General features: G+C 43.5%; 1 protein-coding gene across 1 annotated transcript; it reads left to right on the plus strand.

The window, feature by feature from the left end:
• Positions 1 to 1,314: 1,314 nt before the first annotated feature.
• Positions 1,315 to 24,362, plus strand: mfap3l (microfibril associated protein 3 like). Its single transcript, XM_060940287.1, has 3 exons — positions 1,315 to 1,683; positions 9,342 to 9,773; positions 22,563 to 24,362. Exons 2-3 carry the CDS (start codon positions 9,497 to 9,499, stop codon positions 23,459 to 23,461), a joined length of 1,176 nt encoding a protein of 391 aa, XP_060796270.1. The 5' UTR covers positions 1,315 to 1,683; positions 9,342 to 9,496; the 3' UTR covers positions 23,462 to 24,362.
• Positions 24,363 to 27,057: the final 2,695 nt, after the last annotated feature.

The raw sequence follows: 27,057 nt of genomic DNA on the forward strand, positions 1-27,057 counted from the left end.
GGACAAGTCACCAAAGACAAACAACCATTCACAGTCAGTCAATTTAAAGCCACCAATTTGGACTGGGGGGAACTGGCACACCTGGAGGAAACCCACACAGACTCTACACAGAAAGGGCCTCACTGGGCTTGAACCCAGGACCTTCTTGCTGTGAGGCAACAGTGCTAACCACTACACCACCATGGCTAGTAAGCAATCAGGAGCAAAATAGTGACATGTATAAGTGAGAGTGTATGATGAAATAGCCAAAAACACTGTTGTCCAGGGTGTACCCTGCCTCTCGCCCATAGTCAGCTGGGATAGGCTCCGGCTTGCCTGTGACCCTGTAGGACAGGATAAGTGGCTACAGATAGTGGATGGATCTTCAAATAAAATATAAAAATACTGTGAACAGTCACCATGAGCACATCCTGACTACTTCAGAGTTTACTTCCAGCCCTGGTGTAACACGCCTGATCCGGTTCGTCTTGGACTTCATTAACATGTCTACCTTTGTAGGGTCAAAAAGGTACATATATGTTCCCATGAAGTATATAAATAAGTACTTTAGAGGGTACTGCCCCAGTACCTCTAAAGCTACAATAATGTACTTTATTTTCTGAAAGACTCAAACCAGCAACCCTTTCACCCAATATGGGCTAGGCAGGGTACACCCTGGACAAGTCGCCAGAGACAACCAACCATTCACACACAGTCAATTTAGAGCCACCAATTTGGACTGTGGGGGGGACCAGCACACCTGGAGGAAACCCACGCAGACTCTACACAGAAAGGGCCTTACTGGCCACTGGGCTTGAACCCAGGACCTTCTTGCTGTGAGGCAACAGTGCTAACCACTACACCACCATAGCTAGTAAGCAATCAGGAGCAAAATAGTGACATGTATAAGTGAGAGTGTATGATGAAATAGCCAAAAACACTGTTGTCCAGGGTGTACCCTGCCTCTCGCCCATAGGCAGCTGGGATAGGCTCCGGCTTGCCTGTGACCCTGTAGGACAGGATAAGTGGCTACAGATAGTGGATGGATCTTCAAATAAAATATAAAAATACTGTGAACAGTCACCATGAGCACATCCTGACTACTTCAGAGTTTACTTCCAGCCCTGGTGTAACACGCCTGATCCGGTTCGTCTTGGACTTCATTAACAAATATGTATTTTTATTTTAATATAAGGTGTGTGTGAACTAAACTACAGGGTGGCACAGGTGTAGGAATGGGGTTGGGCATGTTAGACATATTATACTGTGCTCATATTCATGTATTTTCCTAAAGCAGACATGAGGAGGAATATTTAAGCTCTGGTCAAATTCCTGTACATAGGAATATAATATTTGAGTAACAAAGGCAACGTTTTACAATATTTCAGGTGGATCAGGTATATAAAAACATATTTAGGAAGCATCCAAACTGTCACTACATTATTACAGGAGGCTGAATCCTAAATGCATCAGCGCTTCCTACAGCAGTGCACTACGTAGGGGATGACGTAATGGCTTTGTACGGCTCATCTAGTGCACTAATGTATTCTATAGGGAGCCATTTGGGACGCAGGTCTAAGTTTGGTCGCTTGTTGAGCAGTGTCAAGAAAGAAGGAAAAGAAATTAATCACTGATGGATAGAAAGAGGCTGTTTAGAAACACAAATAATGCGGGGAGTAAAATAGTGATAAAGAATTAAATAAGGTAAGTGGGTATTTTTAAAAAAATGTTTTTTTTTTTTTATTAATGTTAGCAGTCTGGTTCAACAGTAGCGTTAGAGCCTGAACGCTAGCAGAGAGTCACCTCATTAAAACGCTTTGTTTTTTATATTTTAAAAATAATAACACGTCTTATTTACACTTCAGAATTATGGTCACACTTCACTGTGTTAAAATCAGTCGATGATATCAGTGTGTGGTGTATTTTTCCGACGTTATCGCGCTGTGTAAATACCGGTGTTTTGTCAATCTAGCGGTTTTCCTCAGAGCTGAGCTGAAGGAAAATCCTGTTTTATGCTTTTTCTCCCCTTTATCTCTGTCAGCTGAGTGACTAGCCTGAGCTGAGCTAACATCATTCGTGAAATATTAGCTCTGTCTTGTTCTTTTTTTCTTCTTTATTTAAAAAAAAATGCATGTTTAAGTTCGTGTTTAGTTCCAATACAAACATTATTGTGTGGACTGAAAATATTCAGCCAACCCTGGAGCTGGTTATATAATGCTAGGTTAGCAATGCTAACTCGGCTTAGCTAGCTAACATAACCGGGCTCTTCTCACTCGGATTGGGAATCCTGCTGTTTTGTGTGTCATAAAAGTTGCGTGCTATGATTTTAACAACTGCTTGGATTTCTGTTGGAAAATTTAAAAGTTTTGTTGATGATTTTGGGACGTTACACCAAACATAATCGGCATTTTTTTCACTCAGGGTACACATCTGGAGAAATAAGATGTTATGTCAAGGTCAAGGTTGTTGTTTTTTTTTTTTTTTTGCCATTTGTGCATAAACCAACAGTTCAGACACATTGGAATTTTTGTGCAGGGCTGTCTGTCAACAGATTAGAAAATAAAAACAAAAATATAAAAACACTATACAATACGTTGGGGGGGGGGAGTTATATGCTCAAAATTTTAAATACATGTATTAAACAGGAGAGGGCAAATGTTAAATAACATGAATAAAATAAAAAGCTGTTCCTGGATTATTAAGAGGGGAAAGTTATATGGAAATATTGCACGTTTTGTGACGGGAATGAAAGTTATGTGTGGATATTGCACATTTATCAAAGGGTATATGACACACAATCCGTTCCACAGATAATAGTATTTTTTTTCGCAGTCCAAATCCTGCGCTCTGATTGGCTGGCGAGCGGGTCCGTATCCTACATAGTAGTTGACAGTTTTGTCAACATTTATCTTTTTTTTTTTTTAATAGGATTTATAAATTTTTGCCAGCATTTCTCAGGAGAACAGCATTAATTTTACAGCATGGATAGCGATAACGACAGTGTTCACAGCGAAAGCGAGTTTTACCCCCCTGAGGAAGAAGAAATAAAAGAAAACATTTCAGGACAAAGCTAAAAACCTCTAACTGTTGCTAACAGTTTGATCTCATTAGTTAATGAGGCCCATTTTAGACCATGTTATCCTAATACATAATATTACGTTAGGTAAAAACTTTAAACCAGTACAATCTCTTCTTCAAAGTTTCACCAAATGGTTTTATTTATGCAACATAAAGGTCATAATACTGTAGAACTTTGGTCGAGCTAAAACATGGCTGAATCCTGAATGAGTCCTATTTGTATAAATAGGGAACTACATAGGCGGCAAAACGTAGGTTTTTTTTTTTTCTCCTGCCATGGAAGTGCACTTGTATACCGAGGAGGAAGCCATTTGCATTATAGCCGTGAATGAGGATTCAAAATGGCGGCTTGGCTCGGTTTTCCCTTTCGGGCGCTCTCGTTTTCTGTTAGAATTTGGTAAAGAAAAAAATAAATATATCATTTACCAGCTTAAGGTCGGTCCGTATTGTGAAATACCGTGACATCGGCCCAGAGGGCCTTCAAGCAAGTCCAGTTGCTCTCTTCTACCAACCACAGATTACTACTATGTACCTGGATGACTGAGATTCTTCACAGATATGTTTCTGCGCACTTTGGGATGAGTTCCCTTCGACTGGTGCGGGAGTATGAGAGGACTTCCAGAAAACTGGCAGACATCTTATGGCCCTTTTCCACTACCCTTTTTCAGCTCACTTCAGCCCGACACGGCTCGCATTTCGACTACCTCAGAGCAGCACGACTCAGCTCGTTTCAGCCCTGCTTAGCACCCAAAACTCGCACGGTTTTGGAGTAGGGCTGAAGCGAGCCAAACCGAGCTGAGTGGGGCTAGGGGCGTGAGGAGACACTCCCCTGTGCACTGATTGGTGAGGAGGAGTGTCCTCACATGCCCACACACGCCCCGCGAGCACGCTGGGATCTGTAAACACCGTAAACCCGGAAGAAGAATAATTACAAATTACGAGAATTTCTGAAGCCTTATGCGCCTCACCTCATCTATACGCTCTTGCCAGTATCTGTTGGCGTTGTCGGTGACAACAAGCCACAGCACCAAGACCAGCAACACTAACGACTCCATGTCCTCCATGTTTATTGTTTACTATCCGGGTCATGAGACTACCGCTTAAAAGATCACTGATGTCACTGTTTGCGCCGCCTAGCAACATCACGTGACGTCCACCCACTTTCGCTAACTCCGCCCAATGTGTCCACCCACTTCCAGCCAGCACGGTTCAGCGCAGTTGTAGTCGAAATGCAACTCCAACAGCCCCACTCAGCTCGACTCAGCCCAACTCAGCACGGCACGGCTCAGCCCAGCCCGACTCAGCCGCGTTGGTAGTGGAAAAGTGGCATTAGCCAGAGAGGATCGTTCATTTTTGTCAACCTGGAACGGCCATCACTGAACAGAGGTGGGTGTCTAAGACATCTTTTATCAGCCACCTACGGTGCAGCCATCGGCATTCTGATTCAGATTCTATGATGATCCATGAGAGGATAAATACCTGATACTCCCTATTAGTCAGACAGAACTGAAGAAGCCTTTTGGATGAGAGGTGAAACGTCTTCAAGAATCTTCAAGCAAGTCCAGTTGCTCTCTTCAACCAACCACAGATAACCGTGTTCTATGAGTGATGCTGTCCGATCTGCTGTGTCTCAGGTATATTTAAAAAAAAAAAAAAGTCAAGTTTCTTGTATTAAACTTGTATGTTTACATTAGTGTCATCGGATCACCACAGAGAACACTTCTTAAATTTTGTTTCCATGTTGATTCTTTCATTATTTTTTATGCCTTTTTGGTCCATTTTAGGGCTGTTTTGGCATGTTCTACTGTTCCACTATACATTGAATTGTATAACATCATACAAAATCCCACATTTCTAGTGCATTTTGTGCTATAAGATTGATATGAAATGGTAATGTAGTATCTCTGCTTAATTTAAAGTGCATATCCTGGACCAATTTTTTTTTTTTTTTATATGAAAGTATGTCCCTTTACACACGCTTCCAGAAGGGTAATTTTGCACAAGGCCATCTGTCTACAGCAGAAAAAAATAAAACGCGTCTGGAAAAATCCCAAGGGAGTCTGGAGCCAGATTCATGACGTTATCTGCGGAAGCGCCAGCAGGCTGAGAGAGCTTTGCACGGTTTCAGTGCACAGCCTGTGTTGACCAAGTTTTGCAGCTAGCAATTTTGCATTGAAATATGGAATTGTCACCTGATATGTTACTTCACCTTTGGATGAAGAATATAATGAGATGTCAGAATTATTTCTTACCCTGGCAACAGTCAACTTGTGAATTGCCGATTTTCTTGGTCTTTTTCTCGGCTCTGCTTGGCCCTCGGCTTCCGGGAGCCTTGCACGAAGCGCTCCCATTTCTCTCTCATTGTCTGGTCTTTTGGGAAACGATGAGTACTAATCCCATCAAGATTGGTGTTGCTACACCCTCCTACGATACATCTGTTAACCATTTTAATAATTATGTGAGAGCGGTGAAGAAATTTGCAGAAAACCACCAGGTCGTTTTCTCATAAACAAACCAGGGCTGATGTAGGATTCAGAGGGAGGCGTCCCGCACGCGACGTCACGAAAATCAATGTTTGCTGGGAAATCCAAATGCCAAGTTTTTTCAGAGGCGGACCAATTCGCCTCAAATGGCTTGATTTCAAATTAATTTTTCTGGTATTGCGCAAGGTAAAAAAATTGCACAAAATACAAAATGTGACAGATATTTGACCAAAGTTTAATATAAAATAGGAGAATTACATTGATCTTGCTCCTGAATTTACCTGTGATATGCACTATATGCATATAAAGGAGTCATTTATCACCTGGCAAAAATTTTGCAGTTCTTAAAGCCTAGGTCACAACCGGACATATGATTTTTTGGGCCGTGCGATTTTTGGCATTTCTCAAATCGCTGCTTTTTTTTTGTTCGTGGAGAAAGACGCACGTTGGGCATAAGTTTGTCTTGCAACCTGAAAAAAAACGTAAGCGCCCGTAGAGTTTGTTTGACATGACAAAGAACCTCTGCGGCCTGTCTGCGGCCAGTCTACGGCTCGAAAATCAGCACATCACACGCGTGCCCTCCGTGCGTTTCTTGAGTTTTTTTGCATGTAGACCGGCCGTAGGAGCACGTACGGCTGGTTGTGACCGAGGCGTTAATAATGTGTCCATCGTTATGCCAAATAATGTTTTTGGTCAGTGTTCTCAAAAAGGAACCCAAAAATTCAATCACTGATTCTTTTAATGTTCTCCATTATGGTAGTTTCAATCTCCATACATGTCGGAATAATGCACAGGAAAAAACATTTGTTGACTGTAAGGCACCGACACCTTTCAGCGTTGATTGAAAATGTTCACTGGGATAATGGAAAAAGCAATGTTGTCTCCGTAGCCCTCTCTAAACTCGGGGTTTAATCAGGGTTAAAGAATTTCCCATAATGTTTTTATAATTACCATGAGAAGTAAAGGTATAAAAATGCTTTTAGTCATTACAGACTTGAAGTAATTGCACTGAGTAGTGGTTTAATTGAGAAATGTAGTCTCCGTAGCCCCCCAATTCTTCGTTAGGCATTTCTTCGTTAGAAAAGATATTTGATTCTGTGCTCATTGCCATACAAATTGTATTTCATACAGGGATGTGATTTTTCCGCGAATTCGCGGAATTCCACTTTTTTCATCTCAATTTGAAGAAAATGTTTTTCCGATTTTCCGCTCAAAAATCCGCATTCGTATCCTATTCGTTCCGACTTTCAGTAATTCCGTCATTGAGATGAAACGAGGTACGTGATTGGCCCATTGCTCTGTAACAACCAATGAACGCGCTTGTTAGACAGCTGTACGTAAGCTCGCTTCAAACAAAGAGTTGAAAGATGGCAGCCTCCGTGATCGAGCGTAAAGATGCACCTGATCATCAGTTTGGTGTGTGTGTGTGTGTGTGTGTGTGTGTTTTTAAAGTAAATAAACATGGGGAAGAAGAAAAAAAACAACCCAGCTCATTTCTTTCCCCATAATAAACCTGCGAGTGGTGATGGTGTCACTGCACGTGCGACAGCTGGGTATGTTTTCGCAGGGTGATGAAGGTTGCCGTGGCAACGGGGCCTCGTGCCATCTGTTGCTTCCTGGATGCGCACGCTATGAAAGCTGTGGCGAAAAGGTTAGCATCAGAGGCTAAACCTTCTGAGGAGAAAAGAAGGGGCGGTTTTTATTTCAGTTTGTTTTAGTTACGTCCGAAGAAACAGCAGTTTAAATCACGGCTCTAGTTTACAAATCAAAATGGTTACTCAGTGAAAACAAAAGCTCGAGAGCGGGGGAGCGGTGTAGAGAGAGGGGGAGCGGTGTAGAGAGAGGGGGAGCGGTGTAGAGAGAGGGGGAGCGGTGTAGAGAGAGGGGGAGTGGTGGGAGTTTAACCCGGGAAAGTGAGTCTGTGAGGCGGCAGTGATGCTTGACCCCTCCCGCCTCCTCTCACTTTACCTCAGAGTCTCTGCCAACTTCATCACAGATTATTTCACCTTTTTCACTCCAACTTAGTTTTAATTTTCACTCAAAACATTTCCCCCAGCGTGGATGTAAGGTAATTATACACAATTTTGATTTGTTTATTCAATATTAAAATGTTAGTGCAAATAATACATACTTGCCAACTTTTCAAAATTCTCATGAGGGAGAAAAGTGCATGAAAGACATTTTCAGTTGGCCGAGGGTCTGATGTGCGGTTGAAATGATAAAAACAGTGGATCCCAATTAATTGCAAACACATTTTTTGTGAATGTTGTTTAGTGAAAAAGTGATTTTTATTCTTGCATATGAAAATCCTCAAGTGAGTGAACACTGTACAGTTCTGTATATGAGTCAATTTCACAGAAAACGTATTTATTTATTTATTTTTTTGTCCGGACGTGTTTTGTTTACATTTTGAGATTTCTAAAACCTTTTTATGGTCTCATATGATAAAACATTATCAGTTCTACCTTGCATTTCAAAATTTGACTACTTTGGTTCATAAATGTGCATTTTGTAGCAAATTTTAGGGTCGAAAATGAGCAAAAATGGCTGTCCCACTGAAAAGAGACTTTTTTTTTCAGACATGATTCTTAATGTTGGACAAAGGTGGACTTGAAACTTTTTCATGTTCAATGACAAGACTGTAGAAACCACAATGGACATATGATGTCACAAATTGAAAATGCCATTAAGAAAAGATATTTTTCGATGTTTTGTTAATTTTTGTACCTGTCCCAGAGGTTTGTGTCAGTTCTGTTACCGTGATTAATCACATAACAAAAATAAATGCTCCCAAAAGCTATTATTGAAATTATTTGTTGCCAAGGATCTACATATTCTCACCTTTTATATGGATGGCAGAATGAACTGAATCTGAGAATATTTACTTAAAAATTTCAGTTTTGGTAAGTAGTCTATGCATGACTAATTTTTTTTGTCAATCCTGTTACCCTGTCTAAACGGGGTGGGCAGTAACTTAAATATTAGAAGTTGCCATACATAAGAAGCAAACCGGGAGACGACCAGGAGCAATAGAGTTTAATAAATAATGGTGGATGAATTCTTATGTTGCATCATGTTTGTTTGAAAAGGCACATTTAGGTATGTTCAACTTCTACAGTAATTGAAAGTATAAATTTTGTTTTTCCTTATGCAGTTTTCTATTCTAATACAGATTTAATTTAGAATGACATTTTTAGGTTTCATGTTTTGGCTTTTTGTCAGTTAAGAATCATTGAATTTACTATAGGGGCTCAGAGTTGCATGTTGACCCTTAAATTGGCTTGAATTTGTTAATCATGACAAGTTTTTTCTTGTGTGTTTGCTTGCCATTTTAGTACAATTTTTAAGTCCAAAAACCCCAGAACCCAGGAGCTTCGGGGGGCTTCGCCCCCCTTGTCCCCCCACCAGGGCGCTGCCCTGGATCAGCTGGGGGCCTGCGGCCCCCAGACCCCCGGCTAAAATTTTCAGATAATTTCACCAGCCCAAAATCACATCCCTGTTCATAATATTCCCAATAAAATATATCTAGTTATATCTTTAAATATTTCTTTTTTTTTCTTCTGTGGAAAAAAATATACACTGGTGTAGTCTCCGTAGCCCCCACCAATTCACCGAAACGGTGGTCTTGATCAACAGGCCATATCTTCTGTATCAGATGAGGAGACCTCATGAAATTTTCATGTGGAAACAAAATGCACTGACTAAAAATCTGAAAACTAAACTTTAAAAAAAAAAAAAACATTTTGGAACAGAAATGTGTACCCTGAGTGAAAAAGTGCTGCATGTTTTCCTGTTTTGCAGAGGAACTGCTGAGGATCAGAGTCTAGTCTGCAGTCATCATTACAATCCTGACCTCCTCTCTCTGAGCCGCCTGCAGAAAATCTGACTTTGACATGAACGCTGGAGTGGAGTGACGTCTAACATCTAACATCTGATCTCATATAAGGCCATTGAAAATGAAAGGTGTAGATGAATCTGTTTTGATTTATTTAGTGTGCGTTCTCAGCTTGGGCTCTGCCGAGGCCTCGGAGGTTTCGTTGGCTGATGTGAATGGCACACAGACAGCAGGTGAGGTGGAGGAGGGTAACACACCTGTGGTGCTCACCGCGGCGAGTCAGATCATCGCCCGCGAGGGGAACTGCGTCCTGATCGACTGCAACGTCACTGGAGAGCCTTTCCCTAAGGTGCAGTGGTTCAACTCCCACGGACACCTTTTGGACACCGAGGGAAGCGGTAGGTTGTTTTCTCGGCTAAGGTTCAGAAGAATTTTGTCTTGTGAAGTCTTTTGTAATGGATACAGTCAAACCACTTCCACAACTTAAAAACAAAGCATGCTGATTTGTGTCGGTAATGAATATGACCATAATCTTCTCTGTTCTATGAGTCATATCACTTATGTGAGTGAATAAGGGCTTAGTATTGGTTTTGACGAAGACCAGGCTCATACAGTAATAAACATCGAATGGCTGATCATATACACTACCGTTCAAAAGTTTGGGGTCACTTTGAAATGTCCTTATTTTTGAAAGAAAAGCACTGTTCTTTTCAATGAAGATCACTTTAAACTAATCAGAAATCCACTCTATCCATTGCTAATGTGGTAAATGACTATTCTAGCTGCAAATGTGTGGTTTTTGGTGCAATATCTCCATAGGTGTATAGAGGCCCATTTCCAGCAACTCTCACTCCAGTGTTCTAATGGTACAATGTGTTTGCTCATTGCCTCAGAAGGCTAATGGATGATTAGAAAACCCTTGTACAATCATGTTAGCACAGCTGAAAACAGTTGAGCTCTTTAGAGAAGCTATAAAACTGACCTTCCTTTGAGCAGATTGAGTTTCTGGAGCATCACATTTGTGGGGTCGATTAAATGCTCAAAATGGGCAGAAAAATGTCTCGACTATATTTTCTATTCATTTTACAGCATATGGTGGGAAATAAAAGTGTGACTTTTCATGGAAAACACAAAATTGTTTGGGTGACCCCAAACTTTTGAACGGTAGTGTATATTTCCACACAACCCTAATGTGGTGTATTGTGTAAGGACTAAAACATGACAAGATCCAATGCAGTCCAACTTTATCACCCTGAAGTGGTTTTTTTTTTTACTTTTACACTACAGCGATTTGCCAACAGTTACAATTTATAATTTATTTACAAAGGGCAGGGTTTGTAATGGGTGGCACAGTGGTGTAGTGGTTAGCGCTGTCGCCTCACAGCAAGAAGGTCCGGGTTCGAGCCCCGTGGCCGGCGAGGGCCTTTCTGTGTGGAGTTTGCATGTTCTCCCCGTGTCCGCGTGGGTTTCCTCCGGGTGCGCCGGTTTCTCCCACAGTCCAAAGACATGCAGGTTAGGTTAACTGGTCACTCTAAATTGACCGTAGGTGTGAATGAGTGTGAATGGTTGTCTGTGTCTATGTGTCAGCCCTGTGATGACCTGGCGACTTGTCCAGGGTGTACCCCGCCTTTCGCCCGTAGTCAGCTGGGATAGGCTCCAGCTTGCCTGCGACCCTGTAGAACAGGATAAAGCGGCTACAGATAATGAGGGTTTGTAATTTTTTTTTTTTAACTCTTCATAGTTGTTACATGTTTTGGAGAATCTGAGAGATGAGTTAGTTCCTGTTCTCACTAATCGGCCTCTTTATCCCGCTTTTTCAAGTTAATAAGGACCCCCCCAAAAAAAAAAAAAAACTGGAGCTTGAGCTTGTTGTGTTACCAACAGCTTGCCAGGATAAACCAGGAAAACACAATCTTCTCTGTTTGGGAGATTTTTCCATGACTTGAAACGTACTGGCTGTTATCAAGTGCTCGCACTGGAGACTCCTTCCCTAAGGGTTGAACAAATGCATCCTTAAATATTTTTAGACATACAGGACATGTTTTCAATGGAATAAAAACATGTGTTCTATTCCTTCTAGCAGGTTTCATTCATTTGGTTCGATAGCATGCAGTATTGTTAGCGTATCGCTTATCCTACGTGTATTACGTCACTCTACCCAATGGAGAATGAGCGTTGAATATGGTTTACGATACTGCATGGTTGTCAAGACAACATGACGTCACACGTCGGAGATGTAAAACTTCTGCGCTAGCAAGTGACTGTGACAATTTGTAAACAAACATGGCTGCCAGATTTGCTTCGTTAAATACGTAAGATTTTGAGAGAGAAAGACTCGTTGAACACCCGAAAGGAATGTGTAATAATAATATTGGTGCCTTTTTTTTGTGGTATATCAGATATATTCCATTCGGCTAGCATGAGACTGAACTCGTCTTTGACTCGTTCAGTATCATGCTACCTATCTGAGATACCACTCAACACCAGTCAATATTATTTAAATATTACACCATATGAATGAGAATATATTTTTCTGTATGACCGGAGTTAAACGTGTCCCTGCTTTGCATGGAAATCAAAATCCCTCTCACACCAGGATCTGGTCTTCCCAGGCAGTCTCCTGTCCCAGTACTAACCAGCTCTTTGAGGTGTACGGGTGTGGCACCAATCTCCGTTTCGTTAGCCCTCGGCCTCTCGCCTATACAGCTAGGGTTACAGTCTCGTCTCGTCTTCTTCCGCTTATCCAGGACCGGGTCGCGGAGGCAGCAGTCTAAGCATGGAAGCCCAAACTTCCCTTTCCCCAGACACCTCGGCCAGCTCCTCAGGAAGAACACCGAGGCGTTCCCAGGCCAGCCGAGAGACATAGTCCCTCCAGCGTGTCCTGGGTCTTCCCCGGGGCCTCCTCCCGGGGGGACATGCCTGGAACACCTCCCCAGGGAGGTGTCCAGGAGGCATCCGAAAAAGATGCCCGAGCCACCTCAGCTGGTTCCTCTCGATGTGGAGGAGCAGCGGCTCTACTCCGAGCTCCTCCCGAGTGACTGTGCTTCTCACCCTATCTCTAAGGGAGCGCCCAGCCACCCTGCGAAGGAAACTCATTTCAGCTGCTTGTATCCGCGATCTTGTTCTTTCTGTCATTACCCAAAGCTCATGACCATAGGTGAGAGTCGGAACGTAGATCGACCGGTAAATTGAGAGCTTCGCCTTTTGGCTCAGCTCCTTCTTCACCACGACGGACCGGTAAAGCGACCGCATCACTGCGGAGGCTGCACCGATCCGCCTGTCGATCTCACGCTCCATCCTTCCCTCACTCGTGAACAAGATCCCGAGATACTTAAACTCCTCCACTTGAGGCAGGACTTCTCCACCAACCTGGAGAGGGCAAGCCACCCTTTTCCGGTCGAGAACCATGGCCTCGGACTTGGAGGTGCTGATTCTCATCCCAGCCGCTTCACACTCGACTGCAAACCGCCCCAGTGCATGCTGAAGGTCCTGGTTTGAAGAAGCCAACAGGACAACATCATCCGCAAAAAGCAGAGATGAAATCCTGTGGTTCCCAAACAGGATTCCTTCCGGCCCCTGGCTGCGCCTAGAAATTCTGTCCATAAAAATTATGAACAGAACCGGTGACAAAGGGCAGCCCTGACGGAGTCCAACATGCACTGGGAACAGGTCTGACTTACTGCCGGCAATGCGAACCAGACTCCTGCTCCGTTCGTACAGGGACCGGACAGCCCTTAGCAAAGAGCCCCGAACCCCATACTCCCGAAGCACCCCCCACAGAATACCACGGGGGACACGGTCGAATGCCTTCTCCAGATCCACAAAGCACATGTGGACTGGTTGGGCAAACTCCTATGAACCCTCGAGCACCCTATGAAGGGTATAGAGCTGGTCCAGTGTTCCGCGACCAGGACGAAAACCGCATTGTTCCTCCTGGATCCGAGGTTCGACTATTGGTCGAATTCTCCTCTCCAGTACCCTGGAGTAAACTTTCCCTGGGAGGCTGAGAAGTGTGATTCCCCTATAATTGGAGCACACTCTCCGGTCCCCTTTCTTAAAAAGAGGGACCACCACCCCAGTCTGCCACTCCAGAGGCACTGTCCCCGACCGCCACGCGATGTTGCAGAGGCGTGTCAACCAAGACAGCCCCACAACATCCAGAGACTTGAGATACTCAGGGCGGATCTCATCCACCCCCGGTGCCTTGCCACCGAGGAGCTTGCAAACCACCTCAGTGACTTCGGCTTGGGTAATGGACGAGTCCACCTCTGAGTCATCAGCCTCAGTCTCCTCAGTGGAAGACATGACGGTGGGATTGAGGAGATCCTCAAAGTATTCCTTCCACCGCCCAACAATGTCCCCAGTCGAGGTCAACAGCTCCCCACCCGCACTGTAAACAGTGTTGGCAGAGTACTGCTTCCCCCCTCCTGAGGCGCCGGACGGTTTGCCAGAATTTCTTAGAGGCCGACTGATAGTCCTTCTCCATGGCCTCCCCGAACTCCTCCCAGTTCCGAGTTTTTGCCTCCGCAACTGCCCGAGCTGCAGCACGCCTGGCCTGCCGATACCTGTCGGCTGCCTCGGGAGTCCCGGAGGTCAACATGGCCCGATAGGACTCCTTCTTCAGCTTGACGGCATCCCTTACTTCCGGTGTCCACCACCAGGTTCGGGGATTGCCGCCACGACAGGCACCGGAGACTTTGCGGCCACAGCTCCGAACAGCTGCGTCCACAATGGAGGTAGAGAACATGGTCCACTCAGACTCAATGTCCCCCGCCTCCCTCGGAAGCTGGGAAAAGCTCTCCCGGAGGTGGGAGTTAAAGACCTCCCCAACAGAGTGCTCGGCCAGACGTTCCCAGCAGACCCTCACCATACGTTTGGGCCTGCCAGGTCTGTCCAGCTTCCTCCTCCGCCAGCGGATCCAACTCACCACCAGGTGGTGATCAGTTGACAACTCAGCCCCTCTCTTCACCCGAGTGTCCAAGACATAGGGTCGGAGATCAGATGACACGACTACAAAGTCGATCATTGACCTCCAACCTAAGGTGTCCTGGTGCCACGTGCACTTATGGACACCCCTATGCTCGAACATGGTGTTCGTTATGGACAAACTGTGACTAGCACAGAAGTCCAATAACAAAACACCACTCGGGTTCAGATCGGGGAGGCCGTTCCTCCCAACCACGCCCCTCCAGGTGTCACTGTCATCGCCCACGTGAGCATTGAAGTCCCCCAGTAGCACAATGGAGTCCCCAGTCTGAGCACCCCTCAGTACCTCTCCCAGGGACTCCAAGAAGGCCGGATACTCTATACTGCTATTTGGCCCGTAGGCACAAACAACAGCAAGAGCCCTCTCCCCAATCCGAAGGCGCAGAGAGGCGACCCTCTCGTTCACTGGGGTAAACTCCAACACATGGCGGCTGAGCTGGGGAGCTATAAGGAAGCCCACACCAGCCCGCCGCCGCTCACCACGGGCGACTCCAGAGAAGTGGAAAGTCCAGCCCCTCTCGAGGAGCTGGGTTCCAGAGCCCAAGCTGTGCGTGGAGGTGAACCCGACTATCTCTAGCCGGTACCTCTCAACCTCCCGCACAAGCTCAGGCTCCTTCCCCCCCAGCGAAGTGACATTCCATGTCCCAACAGCCAGCCGCTGTGTCTGGGGATCAGGTCGTCGAGGCCCCTGCCTTCGACTGCCACCCAATCCACACTGCACCAAACCCCTACTGCTACCTCTGTGGGTGGTGAACCCACAGGAGGGGTTACAGTCTATCTTGCCAAATGGTAGTAGGGATCACTTTTTTTTTTTTTTTGATGGTCTTTGGTATGACCCGACCGCGAGTAGAACTAGCAATCTCCCAGTCGAGAGGTGGACACACTGACCACTAGGCCAACTCGTGGTTTGCGTGGAAATAACATGTTTTTTAAAAAAATATGCTTATGTAAATTGTCCATCATATACACAAGTTCGTTTGAATGAATCATTACTGTATTAATATAAAGTTGTGATTGGAAATGGAGCAGGAGATATTGTCAGCGCTGCTGTTAGAGAAAACGGGCCAACGCTTCCTTCCGAGTTTGAGAGTTAAACAGTGCTGTGGTGTGTATACAACATGCCGATTTAAAAAGCAAGGCAGTTTAACGCCTCAGGCTCATCACCTGTGAAGCACCATTGATGTGAAAGTATCTGGATAAGGTGAGACCAACATGCTCATGCCTGTTCTTAAACAATGCTATTAAGTAATAAGTCAGAACAAAACTTCCCCGCTTAGCCCTTTACGCCCATGCTGCTGTAGTGTGTTGTGTCCAACCTGTCTAAACTTGCTTTAGAAATGTTTCTCTGAGCACAGTGGAGATCACCATAAGAGCTGACTGCACACGTTATGCAGAACCAGCTGTGTAGCTCTGGTTTATGTAGTTGTGATGGATTGCCTGCTGTTTGATCATAGTAACGTTTAAATCCCACAGTGTAGTGCTGAGTACTTGTAATTCAGACCGTTCGGGTTTTCTAATGCAGGGTATTTGTTGGGTTTGTTATTCAGCAGTTGAGACGTTTTAGTCTGATCACGCCTGGTGACGAAGATTAAATGTGCTCCGTTTCAGCATGAGTACATAATGCATTAATTAAAAGCTACTTGCTGAGGCATTCGTTTTCAGGTCACGCTAAATGGACTCTGCTGTCCATATTAACGCTGGACTGCCTGCTCTGTGCTATAAAAGGAAAGTGGTATAGATTCAGAGCACATCAAACCTCTGAGCAAGCACAACCATAAGCTCAAGCTGTGCTTTATAAAGATCAGGGCTTATTTTAGATAAAGGCTACCCAAGTTTAAAAAAAGTAGAGGCTTAAATTGGTCTCGTTTCTGTACGTTTGGATAAAAGTGATCGTTTCCTTAAACTTGGATGTAGATGATCCTGTTTTAATATCGGAGGCGTACGGTTCTAGGGAACATGGTGTGTAGGAAAAATGCTTTTATATCATTAACCATTAGTGTTGCACTAAACAATCAGAAAAGTTTAAAGTAAAAAAGGAAGGTTATATAACTGTTCTCAGAAATGTGCTGATATGAGGAAGTTTGAACGATAATAGCACCATGTAATGGTTATTGTAGCACAAGGTGAACCTGTGAAAACTAAAATGCATAACTTGTTTTCCATAACCACGTTCCATGAAAACACAATTTTTCCCCGAAGAGAAGTTAATCTACAGCCTAAAGAAGTTAAAGGAATAATCCGGAGTGAAATGCTTTTTAGGGCTATTTTCGCATGATTGGGAGCGCATACGTTGAGTTGGTAGCACAATCACGTCAATCGGTTGTGTTTTGAGAGAGGTTTTTTTTTTTGTGTGATTTAAACCGAAAGCGCTAACATAGCAGTGCGAGGGGCATGTCATTTCACCGATACAAAACGCTGTTTTTAAAATCATTGCCAAGGTCCAAACAACATTACAGTTCAGTGGAAGTGAGTACAGGGTTCCTACACACAAACCGAAGTGTCCCTGGCTCTGTAATGGGCCTTTTCCACTACCCTTTTTCAGCTCACTTCAGCCCAACATGGCTCGCGTTTCGACTACCTCAGAGCAGCACGACTCGGCTCACTTCAGCCTTACTCAGCACCCAAAACTTGCACCGTTTTGCAGCGGGGCTGAACTGAGCCAAACCGAGCTGAGTGGGGCTAGGGGCGTGAGGAGACACTCCCCTGTGCACTGATTGGTGAGGAGGAGTGTCCTCACATGCCCACACATGCCCTGCGAGCACTCTGGGAACCACCTTCTGTAAACCCGGAAGAAGAAGAATTACAACAAATTATGCGCCTCGCCTCATCTATACGCTCTTGCTGGTATCTGTTGGCATTGTCGGTGACAACAAGCCACAGCACCAAGACCAGCAACACTAACGACTCCATGTCCTCCATGTTTATTGTTTACTATCCGGGTCGTGAGACTACCACTTAAAAGGTCACTGATGTCACTGTTTGCGCCGCCTAACGACATCACGTGACGTCCACCCACTTTCGCTAACTCCACCCAATGTGTCCACCCACTTCCAGCCAGCACGGTTCAGCGCGGTTGTAGTCGAAATGCAACTCCAACAGCCCCACTCAGCCCAACTCAGCACCGCATGGCTCAGCCCGACTCAGCCGCGTTGGTAGTGGAAAAGCACCATAAGTGTACGGACAGATCGTCTAGAAGACTGAATACAAAACGTGTCCCTTCCCGAAAGTAGTTGTTCTCCAGACGCCATCTTCAGGGTACAGTCCGTAAAAGCCGAGTGCAGAGCTAAATCCGCTGGAAATGCACAATTTCGTAGCATCACATGACCTCCCATTCAAAATTCCAACCCGCTTGGACTATAATGTTGTTGCATGCAGTTTCCTTTTAATTTCGAACTAAACACGAGACTGTTTCTCCATAAAATGCTACGAAATTGTGCATTTCCAGAGGATTGAGCTCTGCACTCGGCTTTTACGGACTGTACCCTGAAGATGGTGTCTGGAGAACAACTACTTTCGGGAAGGGACACGTTTTGTATCCAGTCTTCTAGACGATCTGTCCGTACATTTACAGAGCCAGGGGCACTTTGGTTTGTGTGTGGGAACCCTGTACTCACTTCCACTGAACTGTAATGTTGTTTGGACCTTGGCAATGGTTTTAAAAACAGCGTTTTGTATCGGTGAAATGACATGCCCCTCGCACTGCCGTGTTAGCGCTTTCAGTTTAAATCACAAAAAAACAACTTTCTCAAAACACAACCGATTGACTAGCCTGGCAAGCCAGACTAAATGTGAATATTTAGTCTGGCCTTGATCCGTAGACATTTCCGACGGGGGTAGGAGGAACAAACCACTGTCTTTCAAACTGTCTCTGTGCGTATAGGCCAACGCTCTGACCAATCAGCGCAACAGTGACTGTGACGTAGTCAGAGCGACAGAAAGCAGTGGGGGAGGCCTTGAAATAAATAATTTTTCAAAATGCGTATTAATTAATAAACAGGTTCTAGATATTAAGAAGTTTGGAGATGATGACCACAAGTTTGGAGTCTGTACCACATACACATTTTTTTTCCAAGTGTTTTTCAAGGGTTTGCTTAAACTGTTTTTGAGAGTTTTTATTTAGTGGTGTTTGGTGAAATAATTTCCCTTACATTTAAAATAACGGGAAAATAAGAAACAATCAAAAAGTAATGTTTCAAAGCTGTTTATTAATTCTTCGTACTGCACAAACTAGCCCCATCCTTTTGGCTACGAGCGGAGCCAGCTGGTAGATCAGACTTTTGCCATAGCCGGTCGGCAAAACGGCGAAAACGTCCTTCTTGAAAAGGAATGAGCAGAGAGCCCCTTCCTGCTCATGTTTCAACGAAAACTCCAAGTCTAATTCTTCTAAAACTGATTCCAAAGCGGAGTCAAACGCGCGCTGTTCACTAGCCTTAGTCATCTTTCCTGCTGTGCTTTCTCCAGCGTCGCGCAGCTTTGTTGTCACTCCTGCAAAAGCCCGCCCAAAGAATCCAAACAAAAACCTTGCGTTGTGATTGGCGGGCACGATTTGATGCCCGGGGTGTTTTTGTTTATATGGTGCGAGGCTAGACCCACTCGCTAGGCAAAAAATATTTTTGGCCGCTAGGCGGGTGGGTCTAGTTTACTAGGCTACCGATTGATGTGATTGTGCTACCAACTCAACGTATGCGCTCCCAATCATGCGAAAATAGCCCTAAAACGCATTTCACTCCGGATTATTCCTTTAATCTTTAAATTATATGACTTGCATAGCCGCCTAACCTCTCTTAGTACTTCCTGTTTTTGCGCAATAAACCCAAATAACTCAAAATTTGCCTGTGGCTGTAACCTGATTAGATTTCACATGCTCAGATGTAAAAGGAGAAATATTCATAATACAGAATGGGCCACTTACTGATGTGGTGATCAGTTGTTATTTATACTTTAACGGGGAAGCCATGTCATAATGGTTAGAGAAGCAGCTTTGGGACCAAAACGTTGCCAGTTTGATTCCCTGGACTGGCAGGAATGGCTGAAGTGCCCTTGAGCAAGGCACCTAACCCCCAGCTGCTCCCCAGGCTGCTCTGGGTACGTTGTACAGCGCAACTGGATAAGGGCATCTGCTGAATGTCAGTAATGTAAGTCTTGTTGACACAATATGCAGGAATCTCACTGAAATGTAACAATGGACATTCCTGGCACCATTACTACACTACCGTTCAAAAGTTTGGGGTCACCCAGACAATTTTGAGTTTTCCATGAAAAGTCACACTTTTATTTCCCACCATAAGTTGTAAAATGAATAGAAAATATAGTCGAGACATTTTTCTGGCCATTTTGAGCATTTAATCGACCCCACAAATGTGATGCTCCAGAAACTCAATCTGCTCAAAGGAAGGTCAGTTTTATAGCTTCTCTAAAGAGCTCAACTGTTTTCAGCTGTGCTAACATGATTGTACAAGGGTTTTCTAATCATCCATTAGCCTTCTGAGGCAATGAGCAAACACATTGTACCATTAGAACACTGGAGTGAGAGTTGCTGGAAATGGGCCTCTATACACCTATGGAGATATTGCACCAAAAACCACACATTTGCAGCTAGAATAGTCATTTACCACATTAGCAATGTATAGAGTGCATTTCTGATTAGTTTAAAGTGATCTTCATTGAAAAGAACAGTGCTTTTCTTTCAAAAATAAGCACATTTCAAAGTGACCCCAAACTTTTGAACGGTAGTGTATTTGGATTTTAAAAGCATAATTTGAACGCCGTAAGCGTTTCCCCTCTGCAATGTGTGTGTGGATGCTCTGTGACACAGGCAGTACAGGTCACACTGAATGAGGGACACTTTGAATGTGCTACAGCTGGTGTGAGCCATTACACGCCACGTTTAAACATTAATTTATTTTCACATCCTTGCAAGGCAGAATGTTGAACAAGATGTGTTAACTGTCTCCTGTCATATGGCCATAGTCAGATGATGAGTAGCAAGATCTCTTCGCAAACACAGAGAGAGAGAGAGAGAGAGAGATGATCGAGAGCTGTTCCTGCTTTGGACTTTGATTAATAGCGACTGCAAAGTGTAAACTTGAGTTTGACTGTGTTTACTGCTTACTCTGCAAAGCTCAGCCACTGAGACAAACCGCTACGCAAGGAAAAAAATCTCAGCTCAAACAGGCAGTGAGGAAATTACACGCTGCTACAACACATTCACTGTGATACCGGGCTAAAAATAGGGCACAGTGGCCTGTTCAAGCCAAGTGGGTTTTTATTCTCATTCCTTTATTTAGCTAGTATACATCAGAACAAAATGCAATTTCCCAAGGAACACGATGCCACATAGAACAGTACAATAGTACGATTCACAGGACTACATAAATTAACAGGGAGACAGATTGAAATTCAATGTGGAAAACACTCATAACCTGCAGGTAGTCACACACCTCCACACTAATAATTAATCTGACAGAAAAATTCAGAGAGCCTAATTGACTTTTTTTTAAATTAATTTTAATTTTTTTTTTTTAGTTTTTCAAATATTTTGAAAATATGTACAGTGTCTTGCAAAAGTATTTATCCCCCTTAGTGTTTGTCCTGTTTTGTCGCATTACAAGCTGGAATTAAAATGGATTTTTGGGGGATTAGCACCATTTAATTTATAAAATACGCCTACCCCTTTAAAGGTGCAAATTGTTTTATTGTGACACAAACAGTAAGATGAGAAAACAGAAATCTGGAGTGTGAATAGGTATTCACCCGCTGTCAATACTTTGTAGAGCCACCTTTTGCTGCAATTACAGCTGCAAGTCTTTTGGGGTATGTCTCTATTAGCTTAGCACATCTAGCCACTGGGATTTTTGCCCATTCCTCAAGGCAAAACTGCTCCAACTCCTTCAAGTTAGATGGGTTGCGTTGGTGTACAGCAATCTTCAAGTTATGCCACAGATTATCAGTTGGATTGAGGTCTGGGCTTTGACTAGGCCATTCCAAGACATTTAAATATTTCCCTTTAAACCACTCCAGTGTAGCTTTAGCAGTATGTTTAGGGTCATTGTCCTACTGGAATGTGAACCTTCATCCCAGTCTCAAACCTCTGGCTGACTCAAACAGGTTTTCCTCCAGAATTGCCCTGTATTTAGTGCCATCCATCTTTCCTTCAGTCCTGACCAGCTTTCCTGTCCCTGCAGATGAAAAATATCCCCACAGCATGATGCTGCCACCACCATGCTTCACTGTAGGAATGGTGTTCTCAGGGTGTTGGGGTTGCGCCACACATGGCATTTCCCATGATGGCCAAAAAGATCAATTTTAGTCTCATTTGACCAGAGAATCTTCTTCCATGTGTTTGGGGAGTCTGACACATGCTGTTGGGCAAACTCCCAACACGTTTTCTTAAGCAATGGCGCTTTTTTTTTGGCCACTCTTCCATCAAGCCCCGCTCAGAGATACTCCCATCTCTGCTGTGGATCTCTGCAGCTCCTTCAGTGTTATCTTTGGTGTCTTTGTTGAATCTCTGATTAATGCCCTCCTTGCCCGGTCTGTGAGTTTTGGTGGGCGGCCTTCTCTTGTCAGGTTTGTAGTGGTGCCATATTCTTTCCATTTTGCTATAATGGATTTAATGGAGCTCCCTGGGATATTCAAAGTTTGGGATATTTTTTATGACCCAACCCTGAGCTATACTTCTCCACAACTTTGTCTCTGACCTGTTTGGAGGCTCCTTGGTTTTCATGTTGCTTGCTTAGTAGTGTTGCAGAGTCAGGGTCCTTCCAGAACAGGTTGATTTATACAGACATCATGTGACACTTTGATTGCACACAGGTGGATCTTAATTAACTAATTATGTGACTTATGAAGTGAATTGGTTGGAGCAGCTCTTATTTAGGGGTTTCACTACGAAAGGGGGTGAATACATATGCACACTCCAGATTTCTGTTTTTTCATCTTCTTGTGTTACAATTTAAAAAAAAAACACCTTTAAAGTGGTGGGCATGTTGTGTAAATCAAATGGTGCTAACCCCCAAAAAATCTATTTTAATCCTTGCTTGTAATGTGACAAAACAGGGCAAACACCAAGGGGGATGAATACTTTTGCAAGACACTGTATTTATCCTTGTTAGAACAAGATCAAAGATGTATATATCCTGGAGTTTCAAGAGTTCACTCTACCTTGTGATAACTTTGTGCTCTCATTGTGACTCTCTCAGAGGGAAAATGGTGGCTTCTGGAGAACGGGGTCCTCAATATCACCAGCATCACGTTTGCAGACCGTGGCAAGTACACCTGCATGGCTTCTAATGTTCACGGCGTGGCCAACTGTACGGTCACGGTGCGTGTGGTCTTCACCAACGGAGACATGGGCGTGTACTACATGGTCGTGTGTCTGGTGACTTTCACCATCATCATGGTGTTGAACGTGACTCGGCTCTGCATGATGAGCAGTCACCTGAAGAAAACCGAGAAGGCCATCAACGAGTTTTTCCGCACTGAGGGAGCAGAAAAGCTCCAGAAGGCATTTGAAATCGCAAAGCGCATCCCCATCATCACGTCAGCCAAAACGCTGGAGCTGGCCAAAGTCACGCAGTTTAAGACCATGGAGTTTGCACGTTACATTGAGGAGCTGGCACGCAGCATCCCTCTCCCGCCGTTGATCATGAACTGCCGTACTTTCATGGAGGAGATCCTGGAGGTGGTGGGAGTCGAGGAAATGAGGCACACCTTTGTTCGGCAGGCGCCCGAAGGTCAAGAAGGCACTTCTCGTGCTGCTGGTGGGGCTGCCAGTAATGTTTTCACCATTCTGCAGGTTCGAGACCGAGCAAGAGACAGGGAGAGAAGCGGATCTCCTACAGCGGATTCAGATGACGCTTCACTGCACGAGCAGCCTCAACACATTGCCATTCAGGTCTCCGTTCACCCACCACTCGGTGAAGTAGGCTGCAGTGTCGAGGCTCCGCCCCTCACAGATACGGATGCCTGTCCCACTCCTTCAGCTCAGGTGAGTGTGGAGGCGGAGCCTGGAGAACAGGAGATAAAGGTGGAGATGGAGCCAGAGCAAGAAGCAGGAACATCTTCAACAAGCCAGGTCATCTATGAAAGTCACGTGTAATCTCCTAGAAACAGGATGATTCTCTTGCTATGCACTTCACTAATTAAAAAAAACATCAGCGTGTTTTGTCTCAAACTGTTACATGTTCACAATTATTCATCTCAAGAGAACACAGACATTTAAGTTTCCTTTTCCCAAGATGATTCATGTTGAATGTATTTTGGGAGAATGTATCAAGTGCTGGTTTTATATTTATGACTCTAGTAGAAACTAGGGCTAATCTTGGACAAATGGCTCTACAGGGCTGCTCCAGATGTACATGTAGATTGACCATTTCATAATCTGCTGATTGATGACATAACTAAACATTTCAGGTGTAGCGTATTCATCATCACTGAAACTGTAATGAGAGTGGGACTCCGTATGAGTCACTTTCTGTTTAATGCATGAGAAACGTTGAGTTCTGAGGTTTTTCTCTAAATGTTATCCACTGGGCAGGACACTGAAGACGATATTCTCTTTCTGTATTTACAGGGGAATAATTACTCTTTACACTGAACCATCGCTGTAGTCCTTATTTAATATAATAAGTATTAGTGGTTTTACTTTACGAAATGTGTTTTTCTTTTAGCTCAAATGCTCTTGTTTGGTTTTCCTTTTCATTACATCTGTCTTTTCACTTTTAGGGTTGCAGATGATTCTACATTTATTCCTTCACTAGAAACATCAGCATGCTTCCTAAAATGTTAATTTTGCAGTCTTAAATCTCTAATTTAATTTCACTTTCATTGTAGCCTCAAAAGCATTTCAATCCTCACTGCTTGTAAAAGAAATATTGAGCTGTGAAGAAAACTGAGAGAGATGAGTGGGCATTTGGATTTCTCCCCTCATCCGGTGCTCTTAGGTTTGTGTGTGTTTTTTTTTCTTTTTAAGAAAATAAAAGGCTGCTGTGTCATTCTCAGGTCTGAGTATGTGGTTCTTGCCTTTTGGTACCATTTTCAATTACGGTCCATGAAATGATCCGACCATCGCAATCCTGATTTATTCCCCCTTTTGCTGTTATAATGACCAACTGTTCTGGGAAGGCGTTCCCTAGATTTTGTTGTACGGCTGTGAATTATTTGCTCATTCAGCCACAAGAGCGTTAGAAAGGTCAGGTACTGATGTTTGTTGAAGAAGCCTGGGGTGCATTTGGCAGATTCCACCATAACCGAGGCCAGTTAAGTCCCATCTCCTTAAATTGCTGAATTGATTATTTTGATCATTCTATTAAGTTTTTCTAGTAGCATTTGGGGTCTTGGACATTCACAGTAAATTTTAGGACAGTAGTCCTGGTAACTAATTAATAAAAGTCTGACATGACAGACATGCTAAATGACAATAGAAACACATCGGTTTCTATCATCAAAATCTGACAGACAAACTAACGTCTACCATCATATTCTGACAGACACTCATAGCAACAAAACTGTTTCTTACATTATTAATCTGACAAATTTAGTAATAATATTAAATACCTCATCACTAGAACCAAATAATAAAATAAAATATTGAAATAAAAAAGAAATTTATTTTCAAAATTGAAATATCAACAATAATTGTCAGAACAGTGACGATAGACACGACTGTGTCACTTTCGCGGGGAAATAACACATTGAAATGGCCGGTCGGCTGAAAGGGTCCCAAATGGCTCTGATTTATCTCAACTTACAATAGTTTTCCTCCAGAAAAATTTTAAATATGAATGCACAAATATATTCTCAATGTTTCTATCGTCAAAAATTTCTATCGTCAGGATAACTGACTGAAAATCTTACCTTGATTTATTTGATGAAATCTAGCTGTCAGAACTCCAAGTCTTGCCCGGAAGTAAATGTCTGCTGTCACAAAAATCATGCGCAGTAGAATTTCCTCTTTGCGTCAGTCAACATGTGCGTGGTGAGGGCTTGAATTTTGCTATCGTCAGGTGCATTTGACTGACAATAGCATTTTTTTAAAAATAACTGTGGGCTTCTCTCGTGAACGAAATAGTTTTTTCGCTGTTGATCTATTTCAACTCTATCTGTTGACACCCAAAAATGATAAAGCCTGCTTCCACACGATAACTACCAAAGATCCATAATGGCGGAGTCTATCGTCAGGTCATCTGACAGAAATTCACTGACTATAGCAACAGGGATAATGAAAGGGATTTTTAAAATGGGAGTTATGTCTGTCAGATATGTCAAAGAAGTAGAACTTTATTCTTTAAAAATCTTTTATTGATATACTCAGTGTATTTTTAAATGACGTGCTGTTTTAGAAGACCAAATACCATATTTTCAATCTTGAAAATATTACCTCACTGAAAAAAGGACAAGAAAAATTTATTTTGTGGGCAAGTGGTTAATGGATCCAGTTACGGTAGAATCTGCCATTTGGCATTCCAGTTCAGTGGAGTTGAGGCCAGGGCTCTGTGCAGGACTCTTCCACTCCACCAAGTCTTCATGGAGCTCGCTTTGTGCACATTGTGTCCAACATTGTCAGCGGGTCTAGGCCTATTAGTTCCAGTGAAGGGGAAATTGTGATCTGACAACATACAAAGCTATTGTGTACAATTGTTTGCTTCCAACTTTTGTGGTAACGCTAATGAAGAAACACAGAGGGGTGTGATGATCAGGTGTCCACATACTTTTGGACATACAGTGTATATTTGACACTCCTGCTTTAAAGAGTGCTCTGAACAAAGGCTGATAGGACAATGTTAGGAAAATGAGAGGTTTTATGCAATATACATTTCTTTTAAGGGTGAAATGTTTCAAAACGGGTAAAAATGCATTAATTCAAATGCTATAATTGGCCATTTCACAGTACTACACAGCGCACTCTACAGGTGCAACGTTATATCTAAAGTGATCGGTGAGCAAATTAGGTGTGAATGGGAGACCACAGGCAGTGCACTGTTTAGCACTGTCACCTCACAGCCAGAGGGTTTGAACCTCATGGCTGCCTGGGATCTTCCTGTGTGAAGTTTATGTTCTCCTAGTGCTTCAGTTTCCTTTGGTTTCCTCCCACAGTCCAAAGACATGCAGATTAGATTAGATCAGCTGGCTACTCTAAATTGTGCATAATCATGAGAATGTCAGCATGAAACATTCATCTCTGTATTATCCCTGTTAGCCTTCTCTCAGTTAGTGTGTACCCCAGCTCTTGACTGAAATCATGGTCTAATGGTTAGAGAAGCAGCTTTGGGATGAAAAGGTCGCCAGTTTGATTCCCTGGACCAGAAGGAATGGCTGGAGTGCCCTTGAGCAAGGCACCTAACCCTCAACTGCTCTCCAGGCCACTCTGGATATGTTGTATGTTGCTCTGGCTAAGAGTGTCTGCTGAATCCTGTAATGTAAACGTAGAGTAAATACAGCTTACAAATGTGCAGCATAGAAAACAGATGGATGGATGTGTCTTGTGTGGAGGCAGAGTATTGAAAGAGCTGTTTGTGAGTTGACTGCAACCACAGTTAAAGTGGGACAGCAACTATCCCAAAAATAAAGTTTTATACTGCATAATATGCCAGAATATTAAGAAGTCAGTATTTTCATTTCACACCACTTTTTTTTTCTTTTCTCACTTATCCCCTGCCTCTTGTCCTGATTAGTTGGAAGATGAAAAAACACTTT

The sequence above is a fragment of the Neoarius graeffei genome, chromosome 1 (assembly GCF_027579695.1).
Source record: "Neoarius graeffei isolate fNeoGra1 chromosome 1, fNeoGra1.pri, whole genome shotgun sequence".
Lineage (NCBI taxonomy): Eukaryota > Metazoa > Chordata > Actinopteri > Siluriformes > Ariidae > Neoarius > Neoarius graeffei.